The sequence below is a fragment of the Trichechus manatus genome, unplaced genomic scaffold (assembly GCF_000243295.1).
Source record: "Trichechus manatus latirostris isolate Lorelei unplaced genomic scaffold, TriManLat1.0 scaffold00064, whole genome shotgun sequence".
NCBI classification, from domain to species: domain Eukaryota; kingdom Metazoa; phylum Chordata; class Mammalia; order Sirenia; family Trichechidae; genus Trichechus; species Trichechus manatus.
In genome coordinates, this window is record NW_004444000.1 from 7,172,825 (window position 1) to 7,188,636 (window position 15,812).

The 15,812-nt window shown below is 44.8% G+C and overlaps 1 protein-coding gene across 6 annotated transcripts in view; it reads right to left on the bottom strand.

The window, feature by feature from the left end:
- Positions 1-6,500: 6,500 nt before the first annotated feature.
- APLP2 (amyloid beta precursor like protein 2) overlaps positions 6,501-15,812 on the bottom strand; it is an 83,138-nt gene continuing 73,826 nt past the window's right edge. For 4 of the 6 annotated variants that reach the window (XM_023734063.1, XM_004379321.3, XM_023734062.1 and 1 more), the window contains 6 exons: positions 15,256-15,408; positions 13,798-13,833; positions 10,562-10,647; positions 9,381-9,455; positions 8,841-8,996; positions 6,501-7,891 (listed from right to left, as the gene is read on the bottom strand). In XM_023734063.1, the coding sequence (XP_023589831.1) occupies positions 7,790-7,891; positions 8,841-8,996; positions 9,381-9,455; positions 10,562-10,647; positions 13,798-13,833; positions 15,256-15,408 (608 nt within the window). In that variant the 3' untranslated portion in view covers positions 6,501-7,789. The remainder of the gene's footprint in view (positions 7,892-8,840; positions 8,997-9,380; positions 9,456-10,561; positions 10,648-13,797; positions 13,834-15,255; positions 15,409-15,812) is intronic. The other 2 variants (XM_004379323.3, XM_004379322.3) reach the window with 1 other exon arrangement.

The following is a 15,812-nucleotide window of genomic DNA, read 5'->3' on the forward strand; positions in this document are numbered from 1 at the left end:
ACTCAAATACAGATGGACTAAGCGAATGGGGCTGCCCAAATTCAAGGGAGCAGAGTTGCTGTTCCAACGGGCCTGGAAGGCAAAGCTGAAGCCCAGGGCCAAGGGGCCTCCATTCAGAATCCAGAGAGTATAGTCAATACTTAAGAGACTGGAGGGCAGGGCCATTGGCTAAATGGCCTTGAGGGCTAGTGTAATGTCTTCTGCTGACCTGCTTGGTACCTGTTATCCCTTCTTGCTCTCCAATTTCTTCCATTTGTAATGGAAATGTCTAGCTTGTGCCTGTTCCACCATTGTACTTTGGAAGCAGATAACTTGTATTCTAGATTTCACAGATGAAGAGGAATTTTTGAATTTTGGGCTTGGAATTGATTTTTTTTGCTGTGATATGATGGGGTAAATGTGTTTTACATGTGGCAAGGACATGTATTTTTGGGGGCCAAAGGGTAGAATGTTATGGATTGAAATGTGTCCCCCAAAAATGTGTGTCTGCTTGGCTAGTCCATGATTCCCAGTATTGTGACTGTACACCATATAGTGATCTGGTGTGATTTTTCTGTGTGTTATAAATCCTACCTCTATGATGTAAATGAGGCAGGATTATCGGTAGTTACGTCAATGAGGCAGGAGTCAATCTATAAGATTAGGTTTTGTCTTGAGTCAATCTTCTTTGAGATATAAAAGACAGAAGTGAGCAGACAGACACGGGACCTCATAACACCAAGAAACAAGAGCCAGGAGAATAGTGCACCCTTTGGACCCTGGGCCCCTGTGCTGAGAAGCTCCTTCACTGGGAAAGACTGATGACAAGGACCTTCCCCCTGAGCCAACAGAGAGAGAAAGCCTTCCCCTTGGAGCTAGCACCCTGAATTCGGACTTCTAGCCTCCTAGACTGAGAATAAATTTCTCTTTGTTAAAGCCATTCACTTGTGGTATTTCTGTTATAGCAACACTAGATAATAGATAACTAAGACATCATCCATTAAAAACTCTATGGAGCACAGTTCTACTCTGACACACATGGGGTCTCCATGAGTTGGAATCAACTAGATGGCAACTATTTTTTTTTTTTTTTTTTTGGTTATTTATGATAGTACATGTATACAATTTTAAAATAACCATACATACACACGTACATATCACATACTAAAAATGTTGATGGAGGCCACTGCTTTAATAAGAGCAAGCCACTGACTTCTGTATTTTAAGTTCAACCAAGTCGGGACTGACTTGGCCATAGAACTCCTACAGATTTCTGAAGAAGATGTGCCCATCACTCTCAAGGATTCTAGCAAAACAAAACTGAATTATGTTCTCTGCTCCGTTCTGGAAATACCTCTAGAATGGCTGCTCCACTGTGGGATCCTTCAGGCCTGCCAAACAGAGATCTAAATAAGTACCAAGAGAGGACAGAGCAGACACAATTTTCCCTTATTTCATAGTAGGCAACAAGGCAAGACACCCACTGTTTGTTTGATAAGGACCACTTCACCCTCAGTCCCAGAACAAAGAACCTGTTGCACACACCAGACTCTGGTTCGACCATTAAATAGCACACGGCATGTGCTCGTGTTTGCACTGTAAGATGAGAGGGGGAGCCATTGGTCCCTTTAGTTCCTTTACCCATTTTGCCCATGTCCACCACATAACTTCTCATGGAAAACCTAAGATAGTACGCTCCTGTTAGAGTGGGCCCTAGGCCTCCCTAAATCTTAAGATCTCATTACATGCTAATCTGCGACTCCTAAAATAAGCGTTAGTTATCACAGCAACTGAAACCAGGGCAGATTACCCAGACACCTGGGGCTGGCCTAGACTGCAGCTGCTGGGCTGAGGTGTAACTGAGAGAAGCAGATAGGGAGGCAGGAGGACCTCAGCACCCAGTCAGCTGGGAGCTGCAAGTACCTGAAGCTGACAGGGAGGTGGGCAGGGCCACATTCCTGAGGTCACAGCTGAGTCACTGAAAGGCAAACTACCTCTCAGTCCTGGGCCACCAGGGAGCAGAGCAGAGCTGGCCTAGGGTGAGGCCTACAGGCAGTCCCTGCCACACACACATTTCCTCGAGTGTTTCCTCCTCAAACTAGAAAACGTAATCTCTATATAAAAACCAAACCAGTCCTGTTGAGTGGATTCCGACTCATGGCCACCCCGTGGGCTCTGCAGAGCTGTCCTCCACGGGTTTTCAATGGTTTGATTTTGGGGAAGTAGATCATCAGGCCTTTTATCTGAGGCGCCTCTGGTAGACTAAAACCACTAACCTTTAGGTTAGCAGCTGAGAACACTGACTGTTTGTGCCACCCAGGGACCCCAAACCTCTATACAGCTACCATATATGTGTATCTGCATCTGCAGCTTTATCTACCTCATCTTGCTGTATTAAAAACCCAGGTGTATTTGATTAACCCATACTACTTTAAAAAAAAAAAAAAACCTGTTGCTGTCGATTCTGACTCATAGCGACCCTATGCGACAGAGGAGAACTGCCCCACGGGGTTTCCAAGGAGTGGCTGGTGGATTTGAATTGCTGACCTTTTGCTTAGCACAAAGCAAATATGTGCGAGTAAGGACAGTCTGTGAGACTAGCTGCCGTGACTCCTACATTCTAACCGGGCTGTCTCTGTACTTGCCCTGTTTGGGTAACAGGTACACAGAGACCACTGTAACGTCACCAGCCCCAAATCTCCCCGAGGCCCATTAGCAACCGGAGAGCTGTCCGTGGACAGAAGTTCTGATACCAGTTGGATACTGGTACTAACTGAAAAAAAGAGAAACAAACCCGTTGCCACTGAATTGATTTCGACTCATAGTGACTCTAGAGGACAGAGTAGAACTGCCCCATTGTTTCCAAGGAGCGACTGGTGGATTCGAACTGCTGACCTTTTGGTTAGCAGCCAAGTTCTAAACCACTCTGCCTGACAGTCACCAGCATTTATGGTGAGCCCTGGCCCACTGCCTTCCAGCACTGAACAAGAACGACTGTGGACTCTGCAGTCACACTGAGCTGGGTTTGGACCTCTGCTCCATCCGTTTTCTGTAAAATAAGAATACCTATGCTATACCTCAACTGACCATGGGGACAGTGTAGAAAAGGGCAGCCTTTTGTTTCATTGTGCATGGAGTTGTCACAAGTTGGGGTCTTACTTAATGGCAACTGACAACATGCTAACATGAAAAGGTTAAGAAAATTAAAAGAGATGAGCAGATGGCAGACACCAGGAAAAATGAAGCTGGTCTGCTAGACTGGGAATGAGGTAACAAACGCTGCTAGAGCCACATATTCCAGCTAAAACTGAGGAGGATCAGTTCTTCAGAGCCCTTGGACAGAAACTGGTTTCAAATACACACGAAAACGTCATCTTCTTCATGATCTTCCCGGCAGCAGCTAAGTGGCCAGGGCAGGACAGGCTGACAGGGAAATGCTGATCAGTAGAGAGGACCAGCCTGTTGGACTGGTCCACCCTTCAGGTGTTTCCTGGCTCACGGCTCATAAAACATGCACTCCCTAGTCCGGTCTTCTTGGGAAACATGTCACATACGCGTATACACTTACACACACGTATGTATCACCTTCAGAACTGAAGCACATATTTAAACTGGCATTAACTGGGGTGGGGGGGGGGGACTCTGAGAAGATTGTCACTGTTATTAGCTGCCATCAAGTTGGTCCTCAACTCATGGTGACCCCATTCACAACACAATGAAACACTGTCTGGTCCTGCACCGTCTCTTGATCGGTTGTGGATCGGACCATGGTGATTCACAGAGTTTTCATTGGCTGCTTTTGGGAAGCAGATCACTAGGCCTTTCTTCCTAGCCTGTCTTAGTGTGGAAGCTCTGCTGAAACTCGTTCAGGATCGTAGCAACACGCCGGCCTCCAGTGACAGACACGTGGTGGCTGCCAAGGTGTACTGGCCGGGAACTCAACCTAGCTCTCCCAAATGGACTCTTAGCCCCAGAATTCATTGTTACACATTTAACAGGCACTGAAAAAGCTCAGATCACTACTGAAAGTAACTTAATAAGCACCCTCAAGTACACAGAGAGCTCTGAGTACCAAACAGCTCCTTCTATGAAAACACACGGTTTCCTGGTGACAGAGTACTCCAGAAACGCAGGCGGCAAACACTTCTCTGGAAGTTCAGTTACAAGTCTTGCTCACTGCTTCCAGTATCATAAAAAAAAGTCTCATATAAATAAATATCAAGGGGTGAAATAAAATTTGCCAGACAAAAATGAAACAGGATCCATGTCTCATGCCATACACAAAACCAAATTCAAAATGGATTAAGGGCCTAAATGTGAAAGTTAAAACCATACAATTCTTAGAAGAAAACGCCAGGGCAACACTGTCGGGCCTAGCTTTTGACATTGGATTATCTGATATAACAACAAATACATAAACGGCAAAGGGCAGAAGAGATAAATGGGACCTCATAAAAATTAAAAACTTGTTCACCAAAAGACTTCTCCAAAAAAGTGAAACGACAAGCTACCAACTGGGAGAGTATCTTCAAAAACCATATATCTGATAAGAATGTCATAACCAAAATATATAAAAAACTTTTGACAAGTTAACGACAAAAAGACAAATAATCATAAACTGGACAAAGGACTTAAATAGACATTTCACCAAAGAGGACATTCAAATGGCCACCAAACACATGAAAAGATGTTCAATGTCATTAGCTATCAGAGAGACGCAAATCAAAACTACAATGAGATGCCATTTCACTCCTACCAGGATGGCTAAGATTAAAAAAAAATAAAATGGAAAACAATGGTGGCAACGATGGGGGGAAACTGGAACCCTTATCCACTGCTGGTGGGAATGTAGAGTGGTACAGCCACTGCGAGAAACAGTGTGATTCCTCAAAAACTACAAACAGAACTACCATATGACCCAGCAATTCCACTCCTAGGTATATACCCAAAAGGCTTGAAAGCAGAGACTCAAAAAGAGACTTATACACCAGTGTTCACTGCAGCACTATTCACAATAGCCAAAAGGTGGAAACAACCTAAATGCCCATCAACAGTTGAGTGGATACACACAATGTGGTTCATACATACAACGGAATACTAGTCAGCCAGCAGGAGAAATGAAGTTTTGATACATGCTACAATATGGATGAAGCTTGAAGACATTATGCTGAGTGAAATAAGTCAATCACAAAAGGACAAATATTATATGACCTCACTTATACAAATATAAAAAGACAAGAATAGGCAAATGTACACAGACCAAAGCTTAGTAGTTACCAGGGGTGGGAGAAAAGGTGGGAGGTTATTGTTTATGGAGTATTGAGTTTCAGTTTACGGTAACGGAAAGATCTCATGTATTAAGGGTAGGGCTGCAAGCCAATCAATGTAATTGCTGTCAATAAGTTGTACACCTGTAAAAAGTTGAAGTGACAAAAGTTGTATGATAGATGTATTTACAATAATGACCAAAAAAACAGAGCAGCTGCCGAAGCAGCTTATGTACAAACACCTCATGGGATTTGGTTCCTTGGAGGTTTAGGGTGATGGTTTCATGGGACATCCCAGTTAACTGGCCTAATAACATGTTTACTGCTTCTGTTCTATCTTCTAGTTAGTGGTGTAGTGCCTGGGGTCTTAAAAGCTTGCCAGCAGCCATCCACAGTGTAACAACTGGTTTCTATCCACCTGGAGCAACAGAGGAAGGGGAGTCAGGAATAGAAGGAGGAAATGGCATGTGTGGCTAATTGCCTCCATAAACAACTGCCTCCTTTGCCATCAAACCAGAAGAACTGGATGGTGCCCGGCGACCATTACCGAACATTTTGATCAAAGGTTCTATAGAAGAATCCTGATCAAAAGGTTGAAAACGCAGAATAGTATTTCAAATTCTCACGGACTCCAGGCTTTCTGGAGCCATGGAGGCTAGATGAACTACAAAACTATTGCCCTGATAATAATCTTTAAACCTTAAACCAAAAATATCTCTGGAAGTCTTCTTAAAACCAAACAATAATTTAACTTAACTGGTAAACAATGTCTGCCGTGAGCATTATGCTATTTAAGATCTATCTATATGGGATCAAATTGACAACAGCAACTCAAAAGATTAGACAGGAAGCTTAGGGAGCAGTGAATTTATGTTAATGAGGGAAGAACAATTCAGAAAAAGAGGGTGAGAATGGTTGCACAACTCGAAGAATGTAATCAATTTCACTGAATTGTACATCTAGAAACTGTCAAAACTGGTGTATGTTTTTGCTGTGTATATTCTCAACAACAAAAATAAATTATTTTAAAAAAAATCTGCCGGACAAACGCCATAAGCAGACTTTCACTCTTATCTTTAAAATGAAAACTGGAATTCAAGCCCAAGAGCCGACTTGCTTGAATAGACTAATTTTAGCCTCTGCCTCAAAGTTTGGTAATTCTTCACAGAAGTAAGATCCCTTGTACCCGCGGGCAGGAGGACGGTCACCATCACTGCTGATCCAGTCACGCGTGAATAAACCAAGGAGTCTCTGTGGAAGTTAAAGTATTTATTGATGTGTTTCAACAGTACATTCTCCACAGATCATATTAAGGAGTTTGAAGTGAAGTTTCATCTGTGCATAGCGGTAAGAGACATGGATAGGGTCAAAGGGGAGGAAGAGGGGAAAAACAAAACAGTCACAGAAAAATAGAAGGAAAAAAAAATATACCACAGGTTACCAGAACCTTCAGCTTAAAAAAACAAATACAAAACAACAGAACAAGGAAGAAAAAGCTGTGAGCATCAACAACAACTATACAAGTGTTACAAAGACACGTGTGAAGGAAACAAAACCCTTAATGCTTTCCACAGTGTTGACAGATCCAATTTCATGTGCAACTTGGAATATCCTCTTTTCAAACGAAAGCAAACCTCCCCCTGTTCTATTCTGGGCCACGAGCAGCTACTTAACGCAGTCTTCTGTGAGGGCATGCCAGAGGCTGGTGACAAGCTAAGGAGGGCAGAGAAGCAGAAATACAAACGGGTGTGGGGGCGGACAGTCCAAAGAGGAAAACGACATCACATTTGATCGTTACCTGGAAGGGGACTAACGATGACTAGCAGGAGAATGTCATACACAACTACAGGCTAGTTTCTGTGGAAGAATTGGATTCAGAAGGAAAGCAGCAGTGGAGACCCTAATCTGTGTACATTAGGCTCACTAGAAGATGCTGGAACTAAATGCCTTCCAACTCCTCGGGAACAGGACGTGTATGGAGAACACCACGTTACCCAGCAGTGAAAGCACCAGACTCAAAAATCATTTTTCAGAGGGTGCCATGATGTGCTTCAATGCTCAGTTCTAGCTCCCTGTTTCATTTAGCTTCTCAGCAAGGTTCTGAAACTCATTTAAAGAGGGAATACTGCCTTTTTAATTTTTCTAAATAAAAATCAGGACACTGAGCGAGCCTTAAAGAGTTGATTTACACAATGCAACTGGAACATTTTCCTTTTATATAGAGAGCATGTGTGAGACAATAGAACTGGATTTCTGATTAATTTAAAAAAGAACACTACATCAGTCAAATATCTGCAATAGATCATTTTTTCACATAAGGTTTATATATCATATAGTTATATTAACATTTCTCACCCATTTAAAAGAATGGAAATTGCAATTCTACAGTAGTACTTTATAGTCTTAATGACCCAGGAGTTCTGAATGTAAGATGAAATTCTCCGCAAGCAATCATTGGTCAGTAGTCGATCCAAAATGCTGGACCTCTTTTGGCCCACCTGCACCACCTCGTTCCAACCAGGAGTGCACATGCTTCAGCTCACTTAAATCTGCATCTGCTCCAGGTACTTGTAGGTCGGGTTTTCATAACCATGGTTCTGCATCTTGTTCAAGTGCCGCTCTTCTGGAGTAAGCATTGGGTCAACCTGGAAGAACAAAGACTGAGGGTCACTGTGGTGCATCCAATGAGAACTGCATAGCGTACCAGGAGCCCTGAGTTATCTGCTGCACAGCGTCCTAGGCCCCAAAGCAGCCCAGTGCCCCCTTTTCATTGGATGGTGGTGAGGATGCCAGAGGGGAAAGGAAAAAAAAAAAAAAGGAAAAAAGAAAAAAAAAAAAAGTAAAAGGAGGCAATGTTTTTGAAAGCTAGAGTCCTAAAAGCTTACTCCAAGGAGGAGAAATCAGTCAAACGAACCACTCATCTATAAAGGTAGGAGCTGGACTAGATAATCTCCTTTCTGGTCTCCTCCAGCTCTGAAACTCTACATCTAGCTCAGTCTACAGCAGAAGATAAAACCAAATAACTAAGACATGCATCTGAAGTATGTTTCCAAAGCCTTTCATGTTTATTGTATTTGCATTCTAAATCAAGAGATTCTGACCATTCCTGCCATGCACTAAAGAAAGTGGCAGAAAGTTCTGATTATAAATCAGATGGACAGAAACAGCCTGCTTTGGCTATTTCTAAATTTCCTTTTCCTTTTTTTCCCCATTAAAAAAGAATATTATCAGTCCTTCGTTTGCAAACATCTAACATGCCTGGAAAAAAGGAAACCCTAAAAAGAACACTGTTCTCACCCTAAGTGAGATCAATGTCTTCACGGAGTTCTGGCGTTCACAGTCAAAACCCAGATTAATGTCCAAGCTGGCTACAGCCCTCAGGATAGGATGAACATCATTCAGCTCTGACTGACTTCCAGAACATGACCTAATAATCCAGTGAGTAATTTACCTGATGACAGCAGTGTGTCCAGCACTCAAGCCATCACACTGAATTCCATACAGTTCACCCCTGCCCAGCCCCCAGGAGGCTACAGCCCAGAGCAAGCCCTTGCCAGTGGGGGGGCCAGGCCAAAAGAAGCCCCCCGTCCCTACCTCCACGATGCCATGGCTGATGGTGCCGTACTGTCTCTTCCTCAGCATCACCAGGCTGATGACTATGATGGTGGCAATGGCCACCGCAATGACCAGCAGGCCAATGAGAGCACTACTGCTCAGGCTGAAGTCCTCCCGCAGCGGCCCCACGGACTCCTGCAATGACAAACCCAATGCAGAAAGAAGCCCCAGTGAAGTGGCCATCTGTACACTGTTCAAAGCCTGCAACTGTGAAGAAGTGAATAAACAAACCAAGCCCACACCCCTTCACAGGATGTCTCAAACCCAAAGCAGCATCAAGGTGCTGCTTCTCAGGCAGCTGCTCACGGGGGGAAAACTCCCACTTCTTCCCAACTGCGCGGAAGTTTTAAGTTTAGCTTTCTTACTCAAAAGTGTGGGGAAAACGGGGATGAGGGGACCTTTGTTACATTAAGAGATCAGGCATCTCTCTCATTTTCTATTTGAACTGAGAAGGCAGGAAGGAGAAATAGCTGGGGTGGAAATGAGATCCGGCAGCAGGCTCTGGAACCAAATACGTACCGGCTCTTCCTGAAGGCCTCCGACTCTCTCGGCATTGAAGATCATTTCCTTAACATCCAGTGTCTCGTCGATGACCTGGGACAGACACGACACTGTCAGGGGAAACTGAGTATAGATGAAAGTGCTTCTTCTCCACTCTACTCACGCCCCTGGACGCCAACTCACCAACGACAGTTCCGTCACATTCACCCACATCCACTCCCTAGATCCCTAAATGAAGAGGCAAGTGTGGCTGCAAGATTACTGTGCAGCAGCTGGTCCTACAGGGGCTTCACATGCATTTTCCTTTAGGGAACTGCTATGGGGAGATATTTCAGGACAGATGATCAAGAAGCCAGGCTGACATCAAACTCAGTCAAGGATAATCCAGAAACACAAGTGATGGAAAATGCTAGAAGGATTATTTTGTTGTTTGTGTGTGCCATTCAGCTGATTCTGACTCACTGTGATCCTACAGATCAGAGAACTGCCCCCATGGGACTTCTTAGGCTGCAATCTTTACGGAAGCAGATCGCCAGGTCTTTTCTCCCGAGGAGGAGCTGGTAGGTTCAAACCGCCGATCTTTCGGTTAGCAGCCAAGCACTTAACCTTTGTGCCACAAGGGCTCCTTAAAAGGATAACTGTTGTTGCTGTGTGCTGCCGAGTCGATTCTGACTCATAGCAATCCTACAGGACAGAGGAGAACTGCCCCATAGGGTTTCCTAAGCTGTCATCTTTATGGGAGCAGATTGCCAGGTCTTTTCTCCCACGGAGTGGCTGGTGGGTTTGAACCGCTTACCTTTCCCTTAGCAGCCAGGTGCTTTAACCACTGAACCACCAGGGCTCCTTCAGAAGGATAACAGGAGGTATAAACCTAAGGCAGTATGAGAACCAAACCCAACTCCATCCCATTTTCAAGTTATTAAATTTCTACTCATTTGAAAATAGCCTGTAAAATGTTATTCCTATCTTTAGTCACAAAGGTATTTTCCTATTATACAGCAAGAGATGAGCCACTGCTGGAAAAGGTTTATTCCTTTTCATACTCAGATTCTGAACAACACAGCTTATCTGTGGGAGCAGTCTGAGCCCACCAATCTTCTACCATGTGGGGGTCATCCAGAAAGCATCTAAAACAATGTCACTCACTCTAATTACTCTCACAATGAAAACGTGCAGGGCAGAAAAGAGAAGCGGCTCACCATATTCTCGTCCACTTCACTCTTACTGTTAATCGCTTTTTCTTCAGCACCTATCAGTCCTCTGTCCTGCTCTTCCGCTCCAGATCCTATGCGGACAGAGAGGATGGGGCTGAGACCTGGTGCCGATCTCACAAAAGCAGCAAACTCGCTCGTGAGGGCCGGGGAGGCTACTCAATATGCTACTCGGGTCACACTGCTGAGGATGCGCCGCGCTCTGTAAGGATGAGTGGTACAGGCTTTCTCCAGAGGGCCGATGGGCATAATGAGGGGGACAGAGTGTGGACTTGACTCCCACTTGGAAAAATGGAAGGGGAGCTCCAGAAAACAATGTCTGTTGTGAGAAGCTGAGTCCAAAGGCATTCCACCATGGAAAAACATGTAACCCCCTTATGTGACACACCCTATCACCCCACACCTTACTCCTTCAGCAAAATGTGTTCCTTCTGAATGGCTAAAGAAACTTACACCAGCAATGAATCCGCAGATTTGCCTCCAGCATCGTACTTAATCCCACAGGCAGCTCTTTCCACCTGCAATACCCTCCCCGACCTCAAGACCCTCCTATTCATCCTTCAAGTTTTTGCTTCTCTCGGGAGACATTTCCAGGCGACAGCACTTATAACCACAGTTTGTAATTACAGATGTTCTTCTCTGTCTCCCACTAGACTGTTACCCTCTCAGAAAACAGCAAGGTGTCTAGATCACAGATAGTCCCATCTGAAATGATTAGCACACAATGCACAAGGAAGGTAGCAATCCATAAACCGGAAGAACGCCAACACAGGGGGAGGGCACCTGGCTCTGAACACAACAAGAATAGCATCACTATTCTGGTCAAGGTCGGACATCACCGGAGCCCTCGTCACGTGTGGGGACTCTAAGTGATGGCAGCTAATATGCGGCCTCGCTGAGCCCAGCACCTTTCCAGGAGAGGAACAGCGAGGAGCCATCTTCCCTATTTTTAGCTCCAAAGCATGTGTCTCCTTACTTGTTAGCAATAACAAACACACAGAGTTCCATATAAATGTCTATGATTTGAGCCTTTAAGGTGACTACCTGCAAACGAATAAGGTTCAAACATGAGTATATGCAAAGCACTGCCACTGACGGGCTCCTCAAAGACAACGACACAAGGCCTAATCACACCAAGCTTTCTGGCTCTTAACACAGAGCAATTACTAACATCCACCACAGGCTGAGCTTGCAGGCTGGCTAATGCACAGTGCATTAACTCATTATAATGCAGCCAAAAATGATGCAATTTCCCACCCTAAAGCTTTCCTTTTAAAGAAGAATTGCAGGCTTGCCTCTCTGGCAAGTTAAACTAGGGGTGGTTTTGCAGTCCCAAAATGCCAAGAAAATAGCAATATTGTACTCCAACCACCTGAGAAGGCGGAATCCGAAAAGGATTGCCTTAGGAAGGATGATCAAGCCTAATAAATTCTGAGCTACTTTCTTTTTCTTGCTCGACCCTTCAGAATTTTAAAGCTCAGTTACCTCTAATGGTAGGATCCTATTAAAAAAATAATGTGTCACTAAGCCAACTAATTGAAAGTTCTATTATCAGTCCAGACTATTCTAAGATTTTTTTTGTGGTATAACCTAAGTGTTCCTTAAACACTGACCAAAACACTTTGGTTTATGGAATGGATACACAAGAGATTTCAAGAGACCCAGAGTTAGTTAATAGTTAAATTATTCCAAACACTAACAGCTGAAGCATAAGGGCTACAGTCAGAGTTCCAGAAAATTCCTTTTTAGCCATAAACATTTCAAATATGTGTTCAGAGGAATGTTAACACAGTGACCTACAGCAGGCAGCATACTCAAGTAGAAGAAAACAAAGCGTTTACATACAGGTGATTTTTAGAAGATTCAGATCACATCGGTACGCTCTGAGAACCAGCTGTGGCATAACCCAGAACACTGCTTGTCCATGATCAGTTCGCCACAGCCAAGAGTGGGCTCGTAAAATACACACGAAGAATTAGGGAACGTCTCGACTTGTTCCCTCAACAGCCTGGGAGAATTCAGCGGCCGACACGGGCCTTTATGTACTAGAAGTAGTGTGGGCTTTGAAGACACAGGGAACTGGGTTCAAATCCTAGTTCCCCCACTTACAAACGCATGACTTTGAGCAAACCATGTAATCTCTGAGGCTTCTTCAACTGCCTAATCTATGAGAAAAACCCTACCCAAGGGGCGTTTAGGGGATTAAATGAGATCAAGTATGCAAAGCACTGAGCACAGTACTTTGCATACTGTTAACTCTTTCTGAAAATTTGGAGGCTTGCTACAGGAGTTAACCTGTGTCCATCTGTTTCATTCATCAGCTTTTAATGTTCTGAGGAATGTTACAAGTCAGGGGATATGAGATAAATGGTGAAGGCAAAGGGCAAACGATATCTAAAAACAAAGAAAGATGTAAGCGGGAGCAGCAGAGAAAAAAGAAGGGTAAAAGAAAGAGAGTCTCCACCTGACTGTAAACGAAGCATATTTTTACAGAAACTAGCTTCAATTCCAACCAATCTGTTTAAAATGGATATGTTTTTAAAAGTCTGCCAGCAGAAGGGGACAGGAAAGCTGGTGATAGGGAGCCCAAGGTTGAGTAAGGACGGTGTTGACATGTAGTGGGGTTGTTAACCATTGTCATAGGGCACATGTGTACTGTTTAATGAGAAACTATTTTGTTCTGTAAACCTTCATCTAAAGTGAGAATAGCAGCACAACTGGAAGAACGTAATCGATGTCACTGAATTGTACATGTAGAAATTTTTGAAATGGTGTATCTTTGGCTATGTATATTTTCACCAAAAAAAAAAAAAAAGTTGAGAAGGGAGAGGGTTGACATGTCATGGGGTTGTTAACCAATGTCATAAAACAGTAAGTGTACTAACTGTTTAATGAGAAACTATTTGTTCTGTAAACCTTCACCTGAAGTACAATAAAAAAAGAAGTCTGCCAGCTTAAAAGGATTTATGAAAATACCTATTTTAAAGGAAAGCTGAGGACAACCACACCACGAACATGATGGAAACCACCATTCTAAGTGCCAGAGGTCAAGCTGACGGGACAGCAACACAGAAGGCAGGTGTCGCTGGCTCCCTCCTAGCCATGTTTGAAAATGACGTGGGGGAAAATCAGGTGATGGTATGAAACATAAAATGAAACTTCTGACACGCTGAGGAAGTGAGAAGGCATGAAGGTCTTAAAGGGTACATCTTTGAAAAACCAACCTTTCTTCACTGGGTGGTACAACTCCGGCTGAGAGTCTAGCAGAAAGAAAAACAATAAAAACAAAATTGCACAAAAGGAGATTAAGAAAGAAAATGGGTTCTTTCAAAATTCCTATCTTAGAATTTCTCTACAATGTGAAAAGCCACGCCTGGAATATCCCACAAGCACACCAGCAGTGAGCACTACAGCAGATCGCTGGGAGGTGTCCTGCTAAGACGGAAAGAAGCAGGTCTGTCTTAGGCCTTTTTAGGGAAATTTCTGGAGATTCCCAAATTACTTAGCTTAGCCCGCCAAGGTATTTTTCCTAGAAAGTAGCAAACACTGAAGTTGGCAGTTGCTGTGGCCTGCGGACAAGGAGATGAGGTTCTAGTTCAGGATGTCCAGTATGCCTCCAGCCCTGACATGGCCACCTGACAGCCCATGGAGGCTGGGTTTGGAAGAATGGGCTTTAGGCACGGAGCGGTGAATCTTTATTTATCGGGTACTTTCTCTTACTGGCGGGTCAGCTGCACTGAGTCCACAGTGCTAAGGGAACTAGTTTACAGGGCATTTCTGCTCCGACCTGGAGGCAAGGCTGGATGCTCCCTCCCATGCGGGACCCTCCTCAGGCCTCCGTTCCAGCACTCAGCCTGGTCAGAGGCGTGACGGTTCCTTAGCAGCTGCACGACCTACCAGCTGGGGTCATATCCTGACTCTCCACCTAAAGTTACGTGACTCTGGGCAAGTCACTTAGCTTCTGTATCTTCGGAATCCCCAAATTCGAACACTTCGACCACCTACCTTGGAGGTGTTTCTACAGGACTAAAGGAAAGAGCGTACTTGTAAAACGCTGAGCTGAAGCTGGCATACAGTAAGGACAGCTGTGCACCATTATTTTACCACCACCACAAGCAGCAGGAGACAAGTAAGAGAATCTGATTACATGCACTGGTCTGGGGCCCCACTCTCGGAGCTTGTTGATTTGTGGTGCAGATTCACGGCTTTCAGAGATACTTTTAGATGTGAAGAACCAACGAGGGGGTAGAGGAGAGACTGCCTCAGAGTCAGAGGACAGAGCTCCTGTCCCAGCCTCATGCCAAGATGTGACCGTGGGTGAGTCACTTACCCTCTTGGGCCTCTCCATTCCCTACCTCCCAAGATTGTTACAAAAAGATGACACAATATAAAATGGAAGTGCTATTTAAACCACAAAGTGTAAGGTGTTGCACAAACTGAGCTAGTGGACGAGACCAGGAAAAAACAGTGGGTGTTAAGCACTCCATCTCTGGAATGGAGAAATATTACTACGCCAGCTATCTGAAAGCCGTGAGCACCTCCCTCTCCCGCCCTGACCCTCACCAGGGAAACAACCTCCCCAGTTCGTCTCAGTTTCAAGAAACCAAGCTCCAATTTGTACCTGCACCCCCGACCCCGACCTGCCCCCGCTGCCAGGAAGCCACGGTGTCAGTCATACACACCTTCACTCTCAGGTAAGGACGGGAAGGGGTGGAAGGGGTGGAATGGCAGGATCTCGTCACTCTCCTCGGAGCTCACCCGGACGTCCACAGGTGTCTCGGAGATGGAGGCGGTGAACTGGTCCATGTCAGCACGCTGTTCCTGAAGCAGCTCATCTGACAAAGAGATGCAGCAGGAAACCAGGCTTTCAGAAGGATCTGGTTTCTAGGCACAGGCCCAACCATCTGAAAGGGCTTCATTCATGTCGTCATAGAGCCATCCGCCGAGGGGGCTTCCCAAGTCTGCAGCAGCACCGGGGAACGCCAGGGCTCATCCTGGGCACGCCTCTTCTCATCTACACACTCCGGTCCAGTGGTCTCATCCAGCGCCACAGTTTAAGTACCGTCCATGTACCATGCCTCCCACACCTGGACCCACCCCTGCTGCCCCAACCTCTGCCTTGTACACAGCAGCCTACACTTCACACTCCACTTAGTGTCTAACGGCTCTTTCTAATTTAATGTGAACATAAATGTTCTCCCCAAAGCTCAGTAAGATTCTAGTGCCACCACCCAGCCCC